General features: G+C 38.4%; 1 protein-coding gene across 30 annotated transcripts in view; it reads right to left on the bottom strand.

Annotated features, from left to right (window-relative positions):
• Positions 1-22,128, bottom strand: part of PBRM1 (polybromo 1) — a 105,402-nt gene that overhangs the window by 79,124 nt on the left and 4,150 nt on the right. For 24 of the 30 annotated variants that reach the window (XM_067043933.1, XM_067043934.1, XM_067043936.1 and 21 more), the window contains 8 exons: positions 21,127-21,279; positions 20,077-20,174; positions 15,468-15,615; positions 10,683-10,826; positions 8,248-8,364; positions 4,774-4,842; positions 3,672-3,770; positions 374-459 (listed from right to left, as the gene is read on the bottom strand). In XM_067043933.1, coding sequence (XP_066900034.1) covers positions 374-459; positions 3,672-3,770; positions 4,774-4,842; positions 8,248-8,364; positions 10,683-10,826; positions 15,468-15,615; positions 20,077-20,174; positions 21,127-21,264 — 899 coding nt within the window. In that variant the 5' untranslated portion in view covers positions 21,265-21,279. The remainder of the gene's footprint in view (positions 1-373; positions 460-3,671; positions 3,771-4,773; positions 4,843-8,247; positions 8,365-10,682; positions 10,827-15,467; positions 15,616-20,076; positions 20,175-21,126; positions 21,280-22,128) is intronic. The other 6 variants (XM_067043951.1, XM_067043932.1, XM_067043943.1 and 3 more) reach the window with 1 other exon arrangement.

The following is a 22,128-nucleotide window of genomic DNA, read 5'->3' as shown; positions in this document are numbered from 1 at the left end:
ATATTATTCACTTTATTGCAATAGTCTGGAAATGAACCTGCAGTATCTCCAAGGTATGCCTGTACATATATTTATATAGTACACGTTATACCTTTAATATACATTACACACAATATGATATACAATATATATGTATTTGTATAAGGCAATAAAAACATACAGCAGTGTTAAGTCTTAAAAATTGTTTCTGTTTAAATAAAGCCCTTCAGCTGCAATGAAGGGACTGGGTAAGAGTTAACACTACTCTCTTCAGAATCATATTATCACCTGTAAATATAATCTTGAAATGCAACATGCATCTTATTTTCCACTATGCTGAGAAAATTTGGCAAATAATAAAGGTACAAGGATTTTAGACATTTTTTTAACCTACCTCATCCGAAGGCTTGACTTAGTCATTTCATGATGTTCAATTTCTGCCTTTTTCATATAAAATATTTTCTTAATAGAATTTGCATCCTGTTAAGATAAAATTACTTGGCTTAGAAAAAGTATAGAGAAAAGTTTAAAATGCCCGCAATCAGGTACTGGACACTTTCTATGGCACTCCTTCCATCTGGAGTAGACTTCCATTCAATATCCAGAAAGCTGCATCCTCTAACCTTTCCACAAGCCTCCAAAACATCTCCATAATTAAATACAAGCTGAAAAGCCACCTAGCTCTTTCACAATTAGTCAGGTAAGAGACAAAGACCTAATGCTGAACAGGGAAAAACGGGTGAAAATAAAATAACTCTACCTCTGTACACTAACCTTAAAACTGAAACAAAGGTACACTTCTAAGATTAAAGATTAGGCATGTAAATTTAAGATGAATATACTTGCTTAAATTAACAGCATATATCAAATCCAAGTTTCCCTTCTCTCCAAAATTTAGCTTAGGAAACTTAATCAGACCAAGAAGTAAAATTCTTAACTGCATCAACAAACAGTTAGTACTACACTATTAAAATGTCCTATCAAGGATTAAGAATATGAGGATTTCATTCCTGATTTCCACTCAAAGTTTCTTAAAAAGATGCAAGATAAAAGTTAAAATTAACTACCAAAAGAAACTGAATCAGCATTCTGTAAATCTAAATGATTTTACTCCCCAAAGATTTTCTGACCATCCTTTGCTAAGTTCCCAATGATATATTATTAATTCTAGAAATTTCTACAAGCAACTGTCATTACAGTTCATTATGTAGAAGGACTACAAAACTTCTAGGAGAGAACTGCAAAGGAATGAAATAGTCATTTTACATTGTGTACTATACTACATAGGTTGATTTTTGTATCAGTGAGGTTCAAATGCAGGGACTACATCAATATTTAACTACAAAGTGGATCAAAAATAAACCTTGTCTGGCACAGAGAAAGACATACAGATGAATGGATTAGAACCAAGAGTCCAGAAATAAACCCAGACATCTAGAGTCAACTGATTTTCAACAGGGTTGCCAAGACAATTCAATAGGGAACGAATAGTCTTTTCAACATAAGGCACTGGGACAAATGAATACCCCATGGCAAAGGAATGTGGACTCCTACCTCACGCCTACCTCATGTATATAAAAATTAATTCAAAATGGCTCAAAGATCTAAATGTAAGAGCTAAACTATAAAATTCTTAGAAGAAAACATAGGTGTAAATCTTTGCAGCCTTGGATTAGGTAATGGTTTCTTAGATAAGACACTAAAAGCACAAGCAACCTAAGAAAAAACAGACAAATTGGACTGAACCAAAATTAAATATTTCATTAAAATTAAAGACTTTTTTTTTTTTGCTGCACCACTCAGCATGAGGGATCTTAGTTTCCTGACCAGGGATGAAACCCGTATCCCATGCAGTGGAAGCACACTGTCCTAACCACTGGACTGCCAGAGAATTCCCAAAATTAAAAACTTTTGTGTAGCAAAGGATACTATCATGAAAATGAAAAGACAATCCATAGAATGGGAGAAAATACTTGTAAATCATATGTCTGGTCTAATGTCCAGACAACGTAAAGTACTCTAACAACTCAACTTTTTATTAAAAGACAGATAACCCAATTAAAAAATGGGCTAAAGATTTGAACACTTTTTTTTTTAAAAAGAAGACATATGAATGGCCAATATGCACATGAAAAGATGTTCAAGATCACTAATCATTAGAAAATGCTAATCAGGGAGTTCCCTGGTGGCCTAGTGGTTAGGATTCCGGGCTTTTAGTGCCAAAAAAAAAAAAGCTAATCAAAACCATAATGAGATAGTACTTCATACCCACTAGAATGGCTATAATAAAAACAAAACCAAAAGTAGAAACAAGCATTAGTGAGGATGTAGAGAAATTACACGTGCACATTGCTAGTGGGAATGTTGGTGCAGTGGCTTGAAAAACAATTTGGTGGGGACTTCCATGGTGGCACAGTGGTTAAGAATCCTCCTGCCAATGCAGGGGACATGGGTTTGAGCCCTGGTCTGGGAAGATTCCACATGCCACAGAGCAACTAAGCCCGTGCACCACAACTACTGAGCCTGCACTCTAGACCCCGTGAGCCACAACTACTGAGCCCACGCACCCTAGAGCCCACATGCCAAAACTACTGAGCCTGCCTGCCTAGAGCCCATGCTCCACAACAAGAGAAGCCCACACACCACAATGAAGAGTAGACCCTGCCTGCCACAACTGGAGAAAGCCCGAGTGCAGCAATGAAGACCCAACGCAGCCAAAAGAAAAACAAAACAACAAAAAAACCCCAAAACACAAGTTGGTGGTTCCTCAAAAAAATTAAAAATATAGTTACCATGTGGCTCAGCAATTCCATTCCCAGGTATATATTCAAGAAAAATAAAAATATATGTCTACATAAAAACTTATACATGAGGCCTCCCTGGTGGCGCAACGGTGGAGAATCTGCCTGCCAATGCAGGGGACACGGGTTCAAACCCTGGTCTGGGAAGATCCCACATGCTGTGGAGCAACTAAGCCCATGCGCCACAACCACTGAGCCTGTGCTCTAGAGCCCGTGAGCCACAACTACTGAAGACCACGTGCCTACAGCCCGTGCCCTGCAACAAGAGAAGCCACTGCAGTGAGAAGCCCTCGCACCACAACAAAGAGCAGCCCCTGCTCGCCACAATTAGAGAAAGCCCATGCAGAGCAACAAAGATCCAACACAGCCAAAAATAATAAAATAAATTTATTTTTTAAAAAAACTTATACATGAATGCTCATAGCAGCATTATTTATAATAGCCCCAAAGTGCAAGCAACCCAATGTCTAGCAACTGATGAACGGGTAAATGAAACTTGATATATACATTTAATTGAACACTATCTGGGAATAAAAAGAAATACACACTACAAAATGAATACCTTGAAAACATGATGCTAAGTGAAAGAAGCCAATCACAAAGGACCACAAATTGTATAATTCCATTTATATGAAATGTTGAGAATAGGCAAATTCACAGAGACAGAAAGTAGACTGGTGGTTGCCTAGGGTTAGGGAGGTTGGGAGGAAATGGAGAGTGACTGCTAATTCATTGTGGTGATGGCTACACAACTTGGTGAATATACTAAAAGCCATTAAATTATACACTTTGGGTAAAATGTATGGTATGTGAATTTTATCTCAATAAAGTTGTTACATAAAAATATTGGTCTCTACTCTTATCAATGAAAGCAACAACAACAAAACTAACCTTGAACACTTGAGAACCAGGCTCATTATAAGTTTTGGCATTTTTTGCTAGGAGATCTATATCTTTGGCCATTGCATGAACACTCTTGTAGTTTCCATTCTATAGTAAACAACAAAATATAGCAGTTCTTCTTAAGCAACATGACCTTTAAAAAAAAAAACTCTACGTAATTTTAAACTGTCACCATATTCTAAGACTTTATTGGAAAGTACACGTGTGAACAATATATAAAGTCATCTTCTCTTTTATAAAATATTACTATGGTCCATTTACAAAGCAGTTTTTGAGATAGGTAACAAAACCAGAGCTACACTATTCTCATAAAAACAACTTATACTTTTTAAAAAATCAAAAAAGGTAAAAGTTGTTTTATTTAGCAAACATATAGTGTTTACTGTGCCAACCACTGTTCTAAATGCTTCATGAATATAATTCATTAAAGAGTATAGCCTTTGGAGCCAGACTGTCTGGATTCAAATCCTAACTTTTCTCATTAGTTGATGACTCAGGCAAGTGACTTACCATCTCTGTGCTTCAGTTTTATCTGTAAAATGGGAATAATAACAGTATCTACCTCATAGAGGTGTTATAAGAATTAATTAGCTAACACATAGGAATTCTATCTAGGTGAGTGTTACTTGCTACTATTACTTCTGAAGACACAGGGAGGAGGGCACTCAAAGAGAACAAAGTCTCTATTTTCACTAACCTTACACTCTTAATGTCTGTTGTAGGTAACTTTTACTCTGAGAGATCCTAAAACTATTTGGAAGCAAATAAAAATAAACAACAAAGCTTTTGTTCCCAATGTACTTTTCACAATCAGAAATGGTGATGACCAATGTGCTTTAATTTTTGTCCTAAGGTCAAGATTTACTATGCCAATGAAAATTTTCCTTTCCTTCCTACAGAAAAAAATGCAAAAGGGACGCTGTGTTTACTCCTCCAACGCTATACTCAGTAATATCTCTAACTTGTTCACATTATATTGCTAGTAACTTACAGAGATACCTGCTTCTCTGTTTTTCTAAAAGGCCCTAAAAAATGACCACAGGCCAATCTGCCCTAAATGATGTTATTTTTACATATGGTCACTTCATACCTGTATCCTCTGGGCAATGGTCTTGAGGTCTATAGGCTCCTTAATTATTGCATAATAGTCTGGATATTGCTGGAAGATAAAACCCAAGCATGCTTAATAAGTAAAAGTATCCAGCTAATGAAAAAACAAGGAAGTATACTGACTATCTGTTAATCAACTGAGCAGCTTTGTGAGATTAAGGCTAAAGACACAGTTATACAGCATATTGTTTGTTATATCTGAAGCAGAAAGCATTTGATTTTTACAAGCTTCATGAGATACCCAACAGCATGTTGTAGGACTTTACAGTTAGTATTTGGTAATTATCATTATATAACTAATACACCAGAATTTAATGTTTTAGAATTTTCTAAATTTACAGATCACACAATTTTAAATTTAAGATCCCAAGATATCTATGCCAGGAAATGAAGCAAACGAATGTTTCTGAAGGGCTTATTATAAGCTCTTTTAATTTAGCAATCTAAATAGCACAATTATATCCTATTTTATATAAAATACAAAGGATCTACAAGAAGTCAGGTTGCAAGATTTGTTAGCTTCATGTCTAACTTAATACTTCTACTTATCTCAGTCAAAATAATATTTTTCAAAATAAAACACATTTTCAATGAAAATACATTAAAGAATCAAAGCAAAATTATAACAATTTCTGATTTCTTATCAAATATTAGCTCAACAAAAGAAAAAGAGTTAAACATGTTAGAAGAATATACTCGAAGGGTTTCACAAAGCCTGGAGTTCATTCACTGCCCTGAGTCTTTCCTACAGGTTTTATTCCTTGGAGTAAATAATTAAAGTCAACCAAAAATCAAAAGTTGGTCTCTTCAGTGGGGGACAAGTGTCGAGGGAAGTCAGACTGTGCTCTCCAGGCTCTTCCTACCTGTTCAAATCCTTGGAGCTCAAAAACAACAACGAGAGACCATAGCGTTCACTCAATTACTGGGCTAAAGGGATGATCTCATTTCATCTGATCCCTCAGCTTACCCCTCTCTATTTTCTTAACCCTACTCCTTTCCTTCCTTAGATCAAACCCCTTGCCTACCCCTTCTCTTCAAGAATTCTACTTCTGAGAAACAATTCAGAAGACAAATTATGGCAGAGACGCCCAGGCTAGGGTATAGCATAAACCAAGCTGTTGGCCCAGGTATTCCCAATCTACCTCTCCCGTTTAGCCAGTCTCACTCAGGAAAGATTTATAAAGGAAAGGAAAGGAAAGGAAAGACCTTCCAGGTCTCAGTCCTTGTTGTCTTTCAAACTGTCACACCCCAAGGGACCAATGGGAATCTGCTTTCCCATATCAACTCCTGCTGCATGGTGTCCCTGAAAACCCTCCCAGAATGGGGGAACTAGGTAGTAATGTTTTAGTCATCCAACTCACCCTTGATGGCTTGATCACTACTGATTGTATCATGCAGAGTAAGAATAAATCCTGAGTAAAGACTGTACTCTTTTCTTATTTCTTTATTGTGGTAAAAAATACATAAAATTTACCATTTAACCTTTTTAAGTACACAGTTCAGTGGCTTTAAATACACTCACATTATTGTGCAACCATCACCATCATCCATCTCCAGAACTTTTCACCTTCCCAAACTGAAACTCCATACCCATTAAACAACAGCTATCCACCTTCCCCTCCTGTCATCCCCTGGAAACCACAATTTTACTTTTTCTCTCTATGAATTTGGCTACTCTAAGTACCTCCTAAAAGAGGAATCCTACAATATTTGTTCTTTTGTGACTGGCTTATTTCACTTAGCATAATGTGTTCAGGGTTCATTCTTACTGCAGCATGGGTCAGAATTTCATTCTCCTTAAAGGCTGAATGATACTCCATTGTCTGTATATACTACATTTTATTTATTCATTGACATGTAGAGGAACACCTGGGTTGCTTCCATGTTTCAGCTATTGTGAGTAATACTGCTATGAACATGGTTATACAAATACCTCTTTGAGACCTTGCTTACACGCTTTTGGGTATATATCCAAAGTAGAATTGCTAGATCATATGATAATTCTATGTTTTATTTTTGAAGAACTGTCTTACTGGTTTTTCCTTTCCTTGAAATTTTAAATATATGACCAATATAATCATTATATTTTTCTAATCAGATCCGTGCTTAGGACAGCAGTGGTCAGATATGCTTTATTTCTAACGTTGTAATAATTGTCCTACAACTAGTCACATTGTAAATAACTAGTCTTGTTGATGACTGATGGGTAAAGCTGCATGCTACCCATCAGTCAACAAGCACTTCTTGCAAACCTCTGACATGCTGGGTTCCAATTACGTGGCAGGGACACAAAAGAAAATATGTCAGTCCTTGTCCTTAAGAGTTAGATAAAAAAAAGAAAATGGTCACAATGGAGTTAAGCATTATAGTAGAGTACTTCTAAAAGTATACCTTTATCTAGAAATATAAGAATGCAGAGACCATAGAAATTTTTGTAGTTCCAAAGGCTAAGTGGAACTTTAGTTATGTTAATTGCTTCTTGGATGTGAAGCCACAAGGGGTTCTAACACTTTTAAAGGGTTTCATTGGTCTAGAAACCCTCTTCCTCTTTGGGGTAGAAGAGTACTTATTAGGTCTCTCTCTCTTCTTTATCACCAGACGATCAAAGAGAACTAAGAGAGGAAGAACTCATTTATCTTCCTCTCATTCTGTCCCCTGAGTATAGAATGTGGCTTCTCTTTTATTAATAAAAGGTTTAGTTTAGCTGCTTATTTTATCTTTTTCTCCCCCCTCCCCTATTTGATCATTTAAGAATTACTAACCTTAAAAACAACCCAAATGTCCATCAACAAATGAATGGATAAACAAAAAGTAGTAATATGTGGTATATACATACAATGGATTCAGCCTTAAAGAGGAAGGAAATCCTGACACATACTAAAACGTGGATAAACCGTGAATATACTACGCTAAGTGAAATAAGCCAGACACAAAAGAACAAATACTGTATGTTTCCTCTTAAATGAGGTACTTAGAGTAGTCAAATTCATAGAAGCAGAACTGTGGTTTCCAGGGACTGGCAGGAGGGAAAAGTGGAGAGTTATTTTTTAATGCGTAGGAAAATGAAAAAGTTCTGGAGATGGATGGTAGTGATAGTTGCACAATAATATGAATGTACTTAATGCCACTGAACTGTACACTTAAAATGGTTAAAAGGTAAACCTTATATTATTGTTTATTTTACGACCATAGAAACAAAAAAAACAAAAAGAATTACCAATCAAAACAACAAAAACACATTTTTTTAAAAAATCCACAACCTTTTGCTGAAGTAAAATGATAGAACATATCCTATGTGCTTACTGCTGAGGCCATGAGGAGGATCTCTTGGCTATCTCCAATGCCTTGCATTAGCCTTACTTTACTTACTAAGAACTAACAGAATTTCTAAAGTACTTAAAAAAAAAAAACCAAAAAACACTTTAATCCACCTGTCTTCAACTGCATCACTTACCACTTTAGAAGGCAGTTTCTGAAAAAGTTCACTAATGAGACGTCCTGATGGATTTGTGGCTACAACTATGGCTTCAAGAAGCTGCTCCAGGATCTCCTTCAAGTAACTTGGAGAAGACTGGGAAGAGGCAGTTGTAAGGAATGAGAGAGGGAAGAAATAAGTATCTTGGTGAGAGAAATCCAAAAATAAATGCTGATATTAAACAGCTTCTAAAATTTTAAAGCTAATTCAAAAGAGCAACTTCTAAACAATACTTATTTTAAGTACAATTTTCAAGAATACCACAGAAATTCTCTGATGCTGGTCATGAGGGGTTACACTCCCAGGACAGCATATTTGAAACTAATGAGGCCACTCATATTATTTCAGTAACTAAATCCTCTGAATCAGGTCCTTTTACTGAACTCTATTCACAGCAAACACTGCAACAGTGAAGTTAAAGTGCCATTATGTGTGAAATGATGGAAATGCATACCTTTCAAGGGTCTGAGTAACTGAGATGGAGAAAATGTGCCCCATGATACCTGGCCATTTCTGTATCTGCTGTTCACGTCTACTGAAATCTTGGTATTCTGGTGGAACAACTACATACTTCTAGAACTACCTACTTTTAACTATGGGGTGTTCGGCCAGATCTAACAAACGAATTCAAGTTTTATATCAAAGTTGAATGAAGATTAAGCCAATTGATGCAATCACTTCTGCTCTCCACAGTGGCTGGCTTACTCCTCCTACCTTAGTCACTGTTTCAATATGGGAAAAGATATGTCCCAAAGAGTAGGTGTCCAGGGAGGGTCTAAGTCTGAAGCCAGTTTCTATGGCAGCAGTCCCCAAGCTTTTAGGCCCCAGGGACTGGTTTCATGGAAGAAAATTTTTCCACAGATGGCGGGGGGGTGGTCAGGTGGTAATGCGAGCAATGCAGAGGATGGTTCAGGTGGTAACGAGAGCAATGGGGAGCAGCAGATGCACGCTTTGCTCGCTCGCCTGCCACTCACCTCCTGCTGCGCGGCCCAGTTCCTAACAGGTCATGGACCCCTGTTCTACAGTCAGAAACTGGATGTCTCAGTCAAGGTTTATATTAAATAGTACTTAAGTCCAAACCATGTTTTGGGCATATAAAGTAAAGATTAATGGTTAATTCTGGTTTAAATCATAAAAGCACTAGTATTTTTGTCCTAATCCAATGGAAGTCTTATTTAGTAAAGTCTCAATTTTAAAGTCCAACATTAAGCCCAGAGAGAGGGTACTGACATCTCTTGAGCCTACCAGCACAGCACCTGGCAAACAGACACGCGATAAATATTTAACATATAAGATATGTGATTAGCTGAGACTCCCCAACCACCTAAGCTTAGAGAAAAACCAAGATAACACTGATGAAAGCAGACGAAAATACTCGTATTTAAGTCATTTACTTACTAGTTAAAACATGACACCACAGAGTAAGCTTCAAAGAGGTGAGTTATGTCCTGCAGCCAAGATTCCTCTTCTCCCAACCCAACCAGCTACTTTGGAAAAATGTTGCAGATGACAAAGGGAGCAGGGAGTATGAATGCATTCACATAACTTATTCTTTGGGTGTCTTACTATTTAGTTGCAGAAGAGAGATGCAATTCCTTTTACTGTTCTTTTTCCTCTTTTTAAAAATGTGTGTTCATTCAGCAAGTATTTTTCAGTACCTACATGTCGGGCAGAGTCTAGATGCCAGAATAGGTAAACAAGGTGATATCTTTTGTGGAGCTATCATTTTACTTGAGGAAGACAGAAAGTAAACACATAAACTAACTCTAAATATGTTATTTCACATATAGTGATAAAAACTATAGATCACAGAACAGAGTGATGTGATGATAGGAAGGGAGGAGCACAGAGCAAACAATTTGACAGAGTGGTTAGGAAAGTCTTCTCTCAGTTTACATTATTTTAAGTGATGTTAGAATAATGCAGTAGACATAGTCACAGGCAGAGTCAAAGGAAGTAGAAGTAAGAGCAACTGCAAAATTCCAGAGGCAGGAACACACCTGGTATGTTCTAGGAACCAGCCTAACCCATAAAAATATTCCTAACTAAAGTGACTCCATCAGCTTTCCAACTTTCAATCACAACACTGCCTACCCTTACAAAATATCTCAATATAGCAATACTGGACCAGTCCTTGATAATATGAAGATTCTCTTTAAAACTGAGCAGGAAATATGCATTAATGTAAGAGCAATTCATGAAAGCAACCATGCATGTTACACGTAGTACAGGATGTCCTAGGATCCCTTGTAACTGGAGTGGGACTCACTGGCTGCGTGTCCCTCTACCCTCCCACTTACCAACACAACTGCACAGAAAGCCCACCTGCCCACAGTGGCCAAGAGAAATCACAGGCAGGGGCCTCGTCCACCTCCAAGTAGCCTATCTATTACCTATTCCAGTGGCACACTTACTCCTTCGGTCACTGTGCCTTGATTGTCTTGCCCATCTTCATCATCATCTTCATCATCTGCTTCTCCTTTCTGAACAAACTCATTTCTTGTTCGAAGGTACAAATCCCAGAGTTTGCAAGCAGCTTTATATTCAGGAGAATCTGGCTGTACATTAGCAAGGAGAAGAGAAAAAAAATATCACTTTAGTATTTTATTGTAAATCAATTACTACTTTTAAAGCATCCTGTTCCAGCAGATTGGTATTCTAAGACATAACTTTGAAAACTCTATTACAAATTAAATTCTTATAAGTAAAAGATACATGGGCCTCCATTCCTCTTCTGAAGAACTAAGTGTATGTTTTAAAGGCTTTCTGGAATCAAATTATTTTATTTATTTATGCCCTATCTCACTACAGAAAGACTTGAAGAAAAAAATAAATGATTTTCTAAATAAAGGATAATTATTACTAATACACTAAGAAAGGCAATTTAAAGGATAAGACCCAACTTAAGGGATACAAGACTAAAGGACAGAAGCTAATGATTGTCCTGATTGTCACTTCTATTTTTAAACTATTTAACACCTTGTTGGAATATTTTCTTTTCCTGAAGTATGGTGGGGATAAACTAACTCAAAATTTCCAGTAAGAACAATGCTGGGGGACTTCCCTGGTGGTTCAGTGGCTAAGACTCTGCTCGCAATGCAGGGGGCCTGGGTTTGATCCCTGGTCAGGGAACTAGATCTCACATGCCGCAATTAAAGATCCCACGAGCTGCAACAAAGACCCCCCCCCCCCCCCCACGCCATAACTAAGACCCGGTGCAGCCAAATAAATAAATAAATATTTTTAAAAAAGAAAAAGGGCTTCGCTGGTGGCACAGTGGTTGAGAATCTGCCTGCTAATGCAGGGGACACGGGTTCAAGCCCTGGTCTGGGAAGATCCCACATGCCGCGGAGCAACTAGGCCCGTGAGCCACAACTACTGAGCCTGAGCGTCTGGAGCCTGTGCTCCACAACAAGAGAGGCCGCGATAGTGAGAGGCCCGCGCACCGCGATGAAGAGTGGCCCCCGTGTGCCACAACTAGAGAAAGCCCTCTCACAGAAATGAAGACCCAACACAACCAAAAAAAAGTAAAGTAAAATAAATAAATAAATAAATAAAAGAAATGCATTTCCATTTTAAAAAAAGAAAAAGAATAATGCTGGATGCAATATTAAACAAACAGTAAAGCTTTCAAAATGTATCCATGTGCTGCCAATAAGGAGTAAGCAATGTTCATAAAAGCAAGAATAGAGTAAAAGCAGGAACCCAGATGAGCAAGAACACTGCCCTCACCTGAGGGCACCTATAAGACAAGATAACCTAACCTTTAGTTTTCAAGCCTCCTTGAGGCTGCAAGGACAAGAGATAAGGCCAGGGTCTGCCCAAAGCTGGGAATCCAAAGGCCATGGATGCAGTGTCACTGGGAATTCAAAACAATTCAGTTTCTCTGCTGCCAGGGAAAAGGAAGACTACCCACCTCAACCTCCACCCAGCTAAACCCATGGCACTGTGGAGAGAAGAGAGGCATGAGAGGAATCTCCTCTGAGAACTCTTTACCATAAGCTAGCCCTAACGGAGAGAGGCCAGGTGTCTGGGATAAACAACAAATCTCTAGATGACCAACTTCAATCTAAGCCTAAGTCTCCCTATAGATAAAGTTCCAAGAAATACAAGCTCATAGTCGAAATTCATGAAACACACAAGAATAAGAATCACAAGAGGACTTCCCTGGTGGTGCAGTGGTCTGTCTGCTAATGCAGAGGACATGGGTTCAATCCTTGGTCTGGGAAGATTCCACATGTGGAGGAGCAACTAAGCCCACCCACCACAACTACTGAATCTACACTCTAGAGCCTGCGCACCACGACTACAGAGCCCACGTGCTGCAGCTACTGAAGCCTGCACGCTTAGAGCCCGTGCTCCGCAATAAGAGAAGCCACTGCAATGAGAAGCCCACGCACCACAACAAAGAGTAGCCCCCGCTTGCCACAACCAGAGAAAGCCCACGCGCAGCAACGAAGACCCAGTGCAGCCAAATATCAAACGGAAAAAATAAGGAAAGAGTCACAAGAGAAAGCTAGCAGAAATGACAGCAAAAACACATGCAAATAATTCAGATATTGAATTATCTGCTACAGAATAAAAAATATGTTGAAAACATTTAAAGAAATAATAGGATTAAAGACATAAGCAATCCCCCAAATAGAAACTACTTCGAAAATAAGACAAATATAAACATGAAAATGTAAGAACTCAATAGATTGGTTTAAGAGCAGATTTCAAAGAAAAATATAAGAACTAGGGGCTTCCCTGGTAGCACAGTGGTTAAGAATCCGCCTGGCAATGCAGGGGACACGGCTTTGAGCCCTGGTCCGGGAAGATCTCACATGCCGCGGAGCAACTAAGACCGCGCGCCACAACTACTGAAGCCCGTGTGCCTACAGCCCGTGCTCTGCAACGAGAAGCCACTGCAATGAGAAACCTATGTACCACAACGAAGATCCAATGCAGCCAAAAATAAATAAATAAAATAAATTTAAAATGTATATATTAAAATATATATATATATAAGAACTAAAGATATTACCTAAAAAGCAATACTGAAACAAAAAAGGGGACTACAAAAAGTTAAGAGAAATGAGAACCTAAGAGAGTTCTAACATAACATCCAGTCAGAGTTCTACAAGAAGAGAGAATGGGGAAAGGGCAATATACAAAGACATAATGGCTGAAAACTTTCCAGAACTGATGAAAAATACCAACCCAAAGATTCAGAAAGATCTACAACTCCCAAATTCTATAATAATAAGATATTCGTATCTAGACATATCATAGTGAAACTGTAGAATATAAAAGACATAAAGAAGATACTAAAGATAACTAGGAAGAAAAGACAGGTAACCTTCAAAGGAAATACAGTCATACTGACAGATGATTTCTCAATAGCAATACAAGAATGAAGAATAAGACAGTAATATGTTTGTAAGTAAAAAGACTGACTATATAAAACAGTAACATTTTATGGGATTAAAAATTTATCACAATAGAAATAAAGTACAAAACATCAATAGCATAAATAAAATGATCAGAGTTACATTATTCTAAGGTTTTGCATTATTTAGAAGGGCATTTAAGATACCGATTTTTAAAAAAAATAAATTATTTATTTATATGGCTGCATTGGGTCTTCGTTGCTGCATGCGGGCTTTCTCTAGTTGCAGCGAGTGGGTGCTACTATTCGTTGTGGTGTGTAGGTTTCTCATTGTGGTGGCTTCTCTTGTTGTGAAGCATGGGCTCTAGGAGCACAGGCTTTAGTAGTTGTGGCATGCGGGCTCAGTAGTTGTGGCGCACGGGCTTAGTTGCTCCGTGGCATGTGGGATCTTTCCGGACCAGGGCTCCAACCCATGTCCCCTGCATTGGTAGGCAGATTCTTAACCACTGCACCACCAGGGAAGCCCCAAACTCTACACTTTAAAAGAGTGTGTAAATTATATCTCAATTAAAGAAAAAATACATACACACAGCATTAAGAATAAATCTAACATTTTTGCAGAATCTTGATGAAAAAAAATTTAAAGCTTTGCTAAAAAGACAAATAAATGAAGATGTACCAAATTCAGACTAGAATAATCAACATCACAATTATGTCAATTCTCCAAAATACAATCTACAGAGCCAATGCAATTCCAATACAAATTCAAACAATCTTTTTTGTGCTTGTTGACTTAACACACTAATATTAAAATGTATAAAAATAATCGAAACAGTTTCTTTGTCAGATAAAGAATTATAAAGCCATAGAAATTAAGGTAGAAGTAGAATAGCCCAGTTTTAGATAAGCTGGCCAGAACAAAAGGAACAGAATAAAAGGCCACAAAGAGACCCATGAGCACATGGAATCAATGCCAGCACAAACACCATAGACAAATGTGAAGCGGATGGCCATTTCAAGGTGCTGCTTATACCTGTGGAAAAAAAATAGATCCCTACCTCAGAGAAGACACAACAATCAATCCCAGATGCACTAAAGGCTTATATACGAAAGATAAGACTATTAAACTTTTAGAAGAAAATAAGAGAATATCTTTATAATCTTTGGGCAGGAGAGATTTCTGAAACAAGACACAAAGAAGGATAAACCACAAAGTTAAAGACTAATAAATCTAACTATATTAAAATAAAAAACCTTCTGTTCACCAAAAGACACCACAGGGACTTCCCTGGTGGTCCAGTGGGTGGGACTCCACGCTCCCAATGCAGGCAGCCGGGGTTCGCTCCCTGGTCAGGGAACTAGATCCCACATGCATGCTGCAACTAAGAAGTCCGTATGCCACAACTAAAGATCCTGCATGCTGCAACCAAACATGCCGCAACTAAGACCTGGTGCAGCCAAAATAAATATATAAATATTAAAAAAAAAAAAAAAAAAAGACACCACAAAGAGTGAAAAAATAGCCAAACAGTGGGAGAAGATAATTGCAACACACATAACCAAAAAAAGGATTAGTACCTAGAACAAAAAAATTTCTGAAAATATTAAAATGACACACAACCCAAGAAAAAAATGGGCAAAAGATCTGAGCAGACACAGAAGGAACAAGAATGGGTCATAATCATATTAATCTTCAGTTTTCTTTACTAACAAGAGAAATGCAAACTCAAACTACCAAGTGAAAAACCACTAATCTACCAGACTGATAAATATTAAAAAGCCACACAATTATCAAATTGGATATCTTCCAAATTTGATGCTTTCTTACCTTATAATAGGCCTTTGCATTGTTAAAAAGCAACTGGAAGTCAGCAGTCAGCAGATTAACATCATCATACTCTTCCATTTTTAGTTTCTGTTGGATTTTCATCAAGTCAATGGGCTGAGAAACCACTTCATAATAATCTGGTTGATTTCTGTCAATAATTTAATGTTTTTTAAAAAGGTACTTATTAATCAAAAGCCCATAAATAGTTATGTCTCAAAACTCTGTGGTAATGTCCAACACTCCAAGTGACAGAACATACTAGATGTACTCTCATTATTGGAACTGAGGGAATAACAAAAGCAAGATGAATATGCATGCCCTTTTCAAAATACATATTGGTGATATAGAAACCTAAATTAACATCTGTGACAGTCTCTTATATGCTAAATATTTAAGATTTAAGGCACCAACACTAAAACCATGTCAATGGTATCTTCTGCAAATGAAAATGACTTACCTTTCATGGGGTTCAATAATGGCTGAAAACAGGTATGTTCCAAAGCTCTTTATAAACTTACGAAATGGATTATCTTTCTTCAGGTAGTGACCACAGAACTTTCTCTGCCAAGTGCTATCAAGTGCCTAGTATATATGCTGCTCTAACATCAAGTACTAAAGTTACAAAAGAGAAAGATGAGGCCCTTGGCACAAGGAGCTTACCAAAGATAAAAGGGCATAAGACATGAACAAACATGACAAAACAAAAAAGGCATGGGAATGATAAACAGAAAATTAAGGATAGTGGTTATCTCTTGGAGAGGAGGGGACACTTTAAAGGTAGTTACAATAATTTCTTAAGTTGGGTTTTGGTTCATGGATGTTTATTATTATTCCTTCTGGCTTTTTTTCTTTTTTGTGTGTGTGTGTGGTATGTGGGCCTCTCACTGTTGTGGCCTTTCCCATTGCGGAGCACAGGCTCCAGACGCGCAGGCTCACGGGCCCAGCCGCTCCGCGGCATGTGGGATCTTCCCGGACCAGGGCACGAACCCGTGTCCCCTGCATCAGCAGGCGGATTCTCAACCACTGCGCCACCAGGGAAGCCCCTGGCTTTTTTTCAAATGGAGTTCCATGAGACAAGTAAACCTTCTGTAAAATTATCTAAACAACTATTTTTCACAATTCTCCCTCAAGGGTAGATAAAACTCATTCTAGATGTGTAAGAGGGTAAGTTACTACATATGAAGAATTTTGTCATTAAGGCTTTAATCCCTCCTGGGACACTGGCTAACATGTTTTAGCCATGTATGTATGATATATTTAATTTTTAAAAACTTTTTGCTTTAACATAAAAATTGCAAGAATAGTACACAGAATGTTTCTGAACCATTTGAGTAAGCTGCTGAAGAGTTGTGTGTTTTTCCTACAAAAAAGGACCACAGTTCAATCATCAAAATCAGAAAATTCACTTTGATACAGTCTCACCATCTAATCCTCAGAACCCATTTATATTTTGCCAACTGTTCAAAAAACTGTCCTTTATAGCAAAAGGATCAATGTGAATCATGCTGCATTCAGTTATGTTTCCTCAGTATCCTTCATTCTGAAACAGTTCCTTAGTCTTTCTTTGACTTTCATGATCTCAATACTTTTGAAAATTATAGGCCAGTTATTTTGTAGAGTGTCCCTTAATCTGGGGTTGTCTCTTCTCCTGATGAATAAATTCTGATGATGCTATATTCATCTCACTGTATTCTATCAGGTGGTGCTTGATTTCAACTCATGCCACTACTTAGATGGGGTTGATCTGATCACTTGATCATGGCCTGCCAAGCTTCTCAACTGACCAAGTTACTCTTTTACTCCTTGTACTTTATGAAAAGGTAACTCCAGGCTATATAAAAGCCTGTGACACGGCTACTGTCCACAACCCCTACCCCATACCCCCACCACTTGTCTCCCTTGCAGATTCCTACCTTGCTCAGCCTCACCTAATGACTTTGAATTCTCCAGGAAGGGAAAGGAAGAAGAGTAAATTAAGTTTTTAAACCCTTATCAACTACTTACGATTTTAGTGAACTATAAAATTAAGTACGAGGGAATAAAAGGAGTATTCAATCTGCTATTCAAATAAAGTGTAAGAACATAAAGGTCTCAGTGAGTAACAACTAAGGCCCACCCAGGCCTAATATCAATGTTGTCAGTGGTACCAAGACTTTCTCAGAGTGAGCATTAGGGCTTTGTTAACTTGCTATCCTAGATGGCTCTCTCCGCCTGGGCCTGATGGGCCATAGTCCACTGCTCCTTGCTAAAGCTGGGCCTCAGCAGCCTCTCAGGCTTAGGGGATTACCTGTAGACAACTGACAATGCAATGAGGACACATACCTAGAAAGGATACTATCTCCCAGAAGCTCTGCTAGGGGGTTCCTCACAAACATTTTCAGAATTGCCATTTAGAAAAAAAGGTAAGGATCCCAACATTCCACTCTACATAATATGGTCAAAACAAGGTCCGCCCCACTTTGAAAATGAAATAGCTCTAAATGATTTTTCCCACTTAAATCAACATACAGAAAAGCATAGAAAAGTAAAAACTGTCCCTATTCATCCAGAGTTAAAAGCACTATTAATATTCTTCCAGACTCTGTGCGCACACACACACACACACACACACAGGATTGTGATGTACTTGTCTTAAGAGCTTTTCTCTTTCAACAATAGGTGAGGGCACCCTGCCATAATATAGCCAAAGAATAGTCAAAGCATAACTAAGAGTTTTAACCAGAAAAGTGAGAAACACTCTGCCTGATGTGCAGAGCCTGCTGGCTACCCCTAAACCTATTTTGCCTCCTTCCCAAGATAACAGCATTCTAAGCTCCTACCTGGGTACTAAAGGCCAAATTCTTAGCCACGTTGCAGCTAAGTTCTGACCAATGGAAGAGCTGAAATGTACCATGTCCAGGTCACATCCTAACATGTTTCTTTTTTTCCTATGGGCCAGAAAGTAGTTGTGGTGGTGAGCCGTCTCAGACCATGCAGACAAGGGCGATACCCCAAGCACAGCAGAATAAAAAGACAGACAGTATCTCGGCCCTGAAGACCTCACAGAATAGGACTCGTACATGAGAGAAAGCAATTGTTCTTGTTTCAGCCATTGTTAATTTGGATGTCCTAGTACAAGCAGCCTAATATATTAATCAAAACAAAGTCTCAAAAAGAGATTCACAATTGCATGGCTCTGAGTAGTACTTCTTCCCACAAGCTCTTGAGAAAACATGCATTCCACAGAGGAGGAGCAGAGATTCAGGCAGGCACAGCACTGGGGGGAAGGCAGCAGTGCTCCTAAAGTACTGCATCATGGAGGCTAGAAGACAGTGCTCCAGCACCAAAGGCCTGTATTTTCTGCCCCTCAGCTGGTGGAAAGCAGGCAGCAGAGGGGCAGTCCTTTTCCATGAGGTGCTTGTGTACTACAATATGATGCTGCTTCTCTATACAACATACTGGTTAAGAGCACAGGCTTTAGAATCAGAAAAACTTGAGTCTGAATTCTGGTTATCCTCAATAGTTCTGAGAACTTGTACAAGTTGTCATCTATAAACTGTGATAACAATACTGCTCAGGTTTAAACAAGATGAGGCCTGGAAAGCACTTAGTACTGTGTCTAGCATGTAGTAAGCAATAAATATGGGCTTTTATTAACATATGCTAATTAAATGACAACTTCCAAAAGATTGTTACTGATAAACTAACTGAAATCTGCAGAGGGATTTCATTTAAAAAAAAAAACTCTTCTTTTTTGGCATGACTAATTTACAGAGCTCTCCTCATTCAGGATGATGACACTGCATCCTTGGTGGCTCTGCTCTTTGGAGTGAGAGGTTTGCCTTCAGATCAACCTAGAGCTTGTTGGCTACCCACTGCGGCATCAACATTCATGAATGGATCTAAATCTTTAACTCACTGTATTAGTTTCCAATTGTTGCTCTAACAAATTACCACAAAATTAATGGCTTAAAACAACACAAATTTATTTTAGATAGGTACGTAGATAGGTAGATCCTAGTGGTTCTGATTCTCTGGAGAACACTGACTAATTAATATGGTCTTCCAATTTCATTCTTCTTTTTCAGGATGGGTTTTTTTGTTTCTGCAAAAAATTCTGTTGGGATTTTGTTAGGTTTTGCATTGACTCTGTGGATTGCTTCGGGTAGTATTGGTATCTTAACAATATTAAGTTTTCCAATTCAAGAACGTGGGATATCTTTCCATTTATTGCGTTTTAATTTCTTACAGAAGTGTGTAGTTTTCAGTGTAAAGTCTGTCACCTCTTTGGTTAGGTTTATTCTTTAATCTCCCTTTTGGACTGTTCACTGTTAGTGTATAGAAATGCAACTGATTTTTGTGTATGCTGGTTTTGTATCTTGCAACTTTGCTGAATTCACCTATTCTAAAAGTTTTTTAAAAACAAGACTGTAAATTTCATGTTGTATATTTTTTACAACTAAAATATTTTTCTTTAATTAAAACAAAAATTTTTTAAAATGCGCCTCGCTATACCTTGACAACTGAAACTAAAATCTAGACCCCAGTATCATCTAAGCCATTCCTTCCAAAGGAAAAGTCAATTATTAAACTTTCAACTTGGACCTGGGACCAAACCACTCCCACTCACCTTCGCTTTGGTGCCCTAATGAAGAGCTCACAGAGGAGCCTGCCCTGCTCATCCTTATAGTCTCGGATGGTGTTGTAGAGTTCATGGCACACAGCAATCTACACATAGGAAAAGGAGAAAAATCACCAGAAAAGTGAACAGAAAGTCAGTGTAGGGGTTCTTAAAAAAAAAACAACAACAAAAACAAAACATAAAAGGCCAGTAGAGAAGGATGGATCCCCAAATTCCCACATGGGGAACCAAGTCTAAAGTATGCTGACAGTATCTCTCCTTATTTAAAATCATTTAAATGATTAAATCTTTCATCAGAATATGTTACTGGTGATTTTCTTTTCCTTTAAACAAAACTAGTTCATATCACTCTTGCTTAAAAATCATCCAATAGAGGGCTTCTTACCAGTCAGAGAATAAAATCTAAACTTCTATCACAGAGTACGTAGGGTATACTCTGGCTGGGCAGACTTTGCCAGTTTCCTTCTCCCTCTTGACCATCCCTCTGTAATCACAACCCATCAAATCCATTCCTGATCTAGCCCCTCTGCCTAGAACACCCTTCCCCAGTGCTCTAAAGGGCTGCTGCCTTCTGATCACAAAGAAATCTTTCCTGAAGGTATGGGCCAAAACAGCCCATATCATACAAACTTTTCTTCTTAGCACTCATCACTAGCTAAGGATACTTTATTATTTATTTGTTCATCTGTTTACATTCTGCTTCCCCAACACTAGCATCTAAGCTCCATGTGAAAAACTAGCTTGTCTTACACATAGCTCTATCCCAATCACCACAACAGTGCTTGGCACATGACAAGCACACATTTACTTGAATGACTATACAATGTGACAAAAATGATATTCTTTATTATTTCATAATATTAAATTACACTACTACTGTAAGACTTCTGGTTAAGTGTATACTTTTCATAAAAGAAAGGTTAAGAATATCAAGCCAGAGGAAAAAGAAGCTGAGAGGTCTTGCATCTTAACTGCTTATCATTAAAGGAAAGGTAGGGAATTGTGCAGAAGGCAGAAACTGTGATCTGAGTTACTTACAGGGTCTACAGTCGGAAGATTGGAAAGTCTCCTCCTTTTCCTGCTTGGGCCTGGCGTGGACACAGAATGATGCCCATCATCAAAGTCTCCGCTGACACTACTGGAAGGGGAAGTAGCTCTTCTTCTCTTGGAACCCATGGAATCCAACTTCTTCTATAAGAAATAATTAGCCATGTTCTTACACTGAATTTTATACTCTACCACCAAACCCTCAGTTGGTCACTTGCCACAAAGCTTCTGGTTCACTAAGGAGGATATTTTCACTGTTGCAAAGAAGCTTAACTATGTCTTTTTCAATGTAAGTCCTGGACCTTGCTTTAGCCCCTTCACTTACCAGAATGCTACACTTTCAACTTGGAGGGGACAAATTCAGCAACAGTATACTCATTTGTATTTACCAATTTTGAATGACTCAACCACTTCTGGTCCCAAATTTACCCTGGACTGGAATTTGGAAACCCACATATAATGGTACACCCAAATATAATGGTGTGTTGGAGGTACTGATCCCTCAGCCCCTGAGGCAGTCAGGCAGGCCTCAGGGACAGAGTCTCTAAGGTGGCCACCTCTGGAGTCAGCAGCCTCATCTGTTTTCCCCAGTGTTTCTTATGATTAAGATCACTTTCCAGGTGGGCCAGGATGCTGGAAAAAAACAAAAACCATAAAACAGGAAGCATGGGCTTCCCTGGTGGCACAGTGGTTGAGAGTCCGCCTGCCAATGCAGAGGACATGGGTTCGTGCCCCGGTCCGGGGAAGATCCCACATGCCGCGGAGCGGCTGGGCCCGTGAGCCATGGCCGCTGAGCCTGCGCATCTGGAGCCTGTGTTCTGCAACAGGAGAGGCCACAACAGTGAGAGGCCCGTGTACCGAAAAAAAAAACAAAAAACCAGGAAGCAGACCCTGAGGCAAATGAGTAGTGCAAAAGCGTAAGGGGACAGAGGATTAACCTTCTAGGCATTTTAGATGTACCCTAAAATTAACAAACTGACAATGAATTTTCTC

This window comes from Kogia breviceps, chromosome 10 (assembly GCF_026419965.1).
Source record: "Kogia breviceps isolate mKogBre1 chromosome 10, mKogBre1 haplotype 1, whole genome shotgun sequence".
Classification (NCBI taxonomy): Eukaryota; Metazoa; Chordata; class Mammalia; order Artiodactyla; family Physeteridae; genus Kogia; species Kogia breviceps.
The sequence above is the reverse complement of the archived record's forward strand: the minus strand, read 5'-3'. Positions and strand labels throughout refer to the sequence as shown.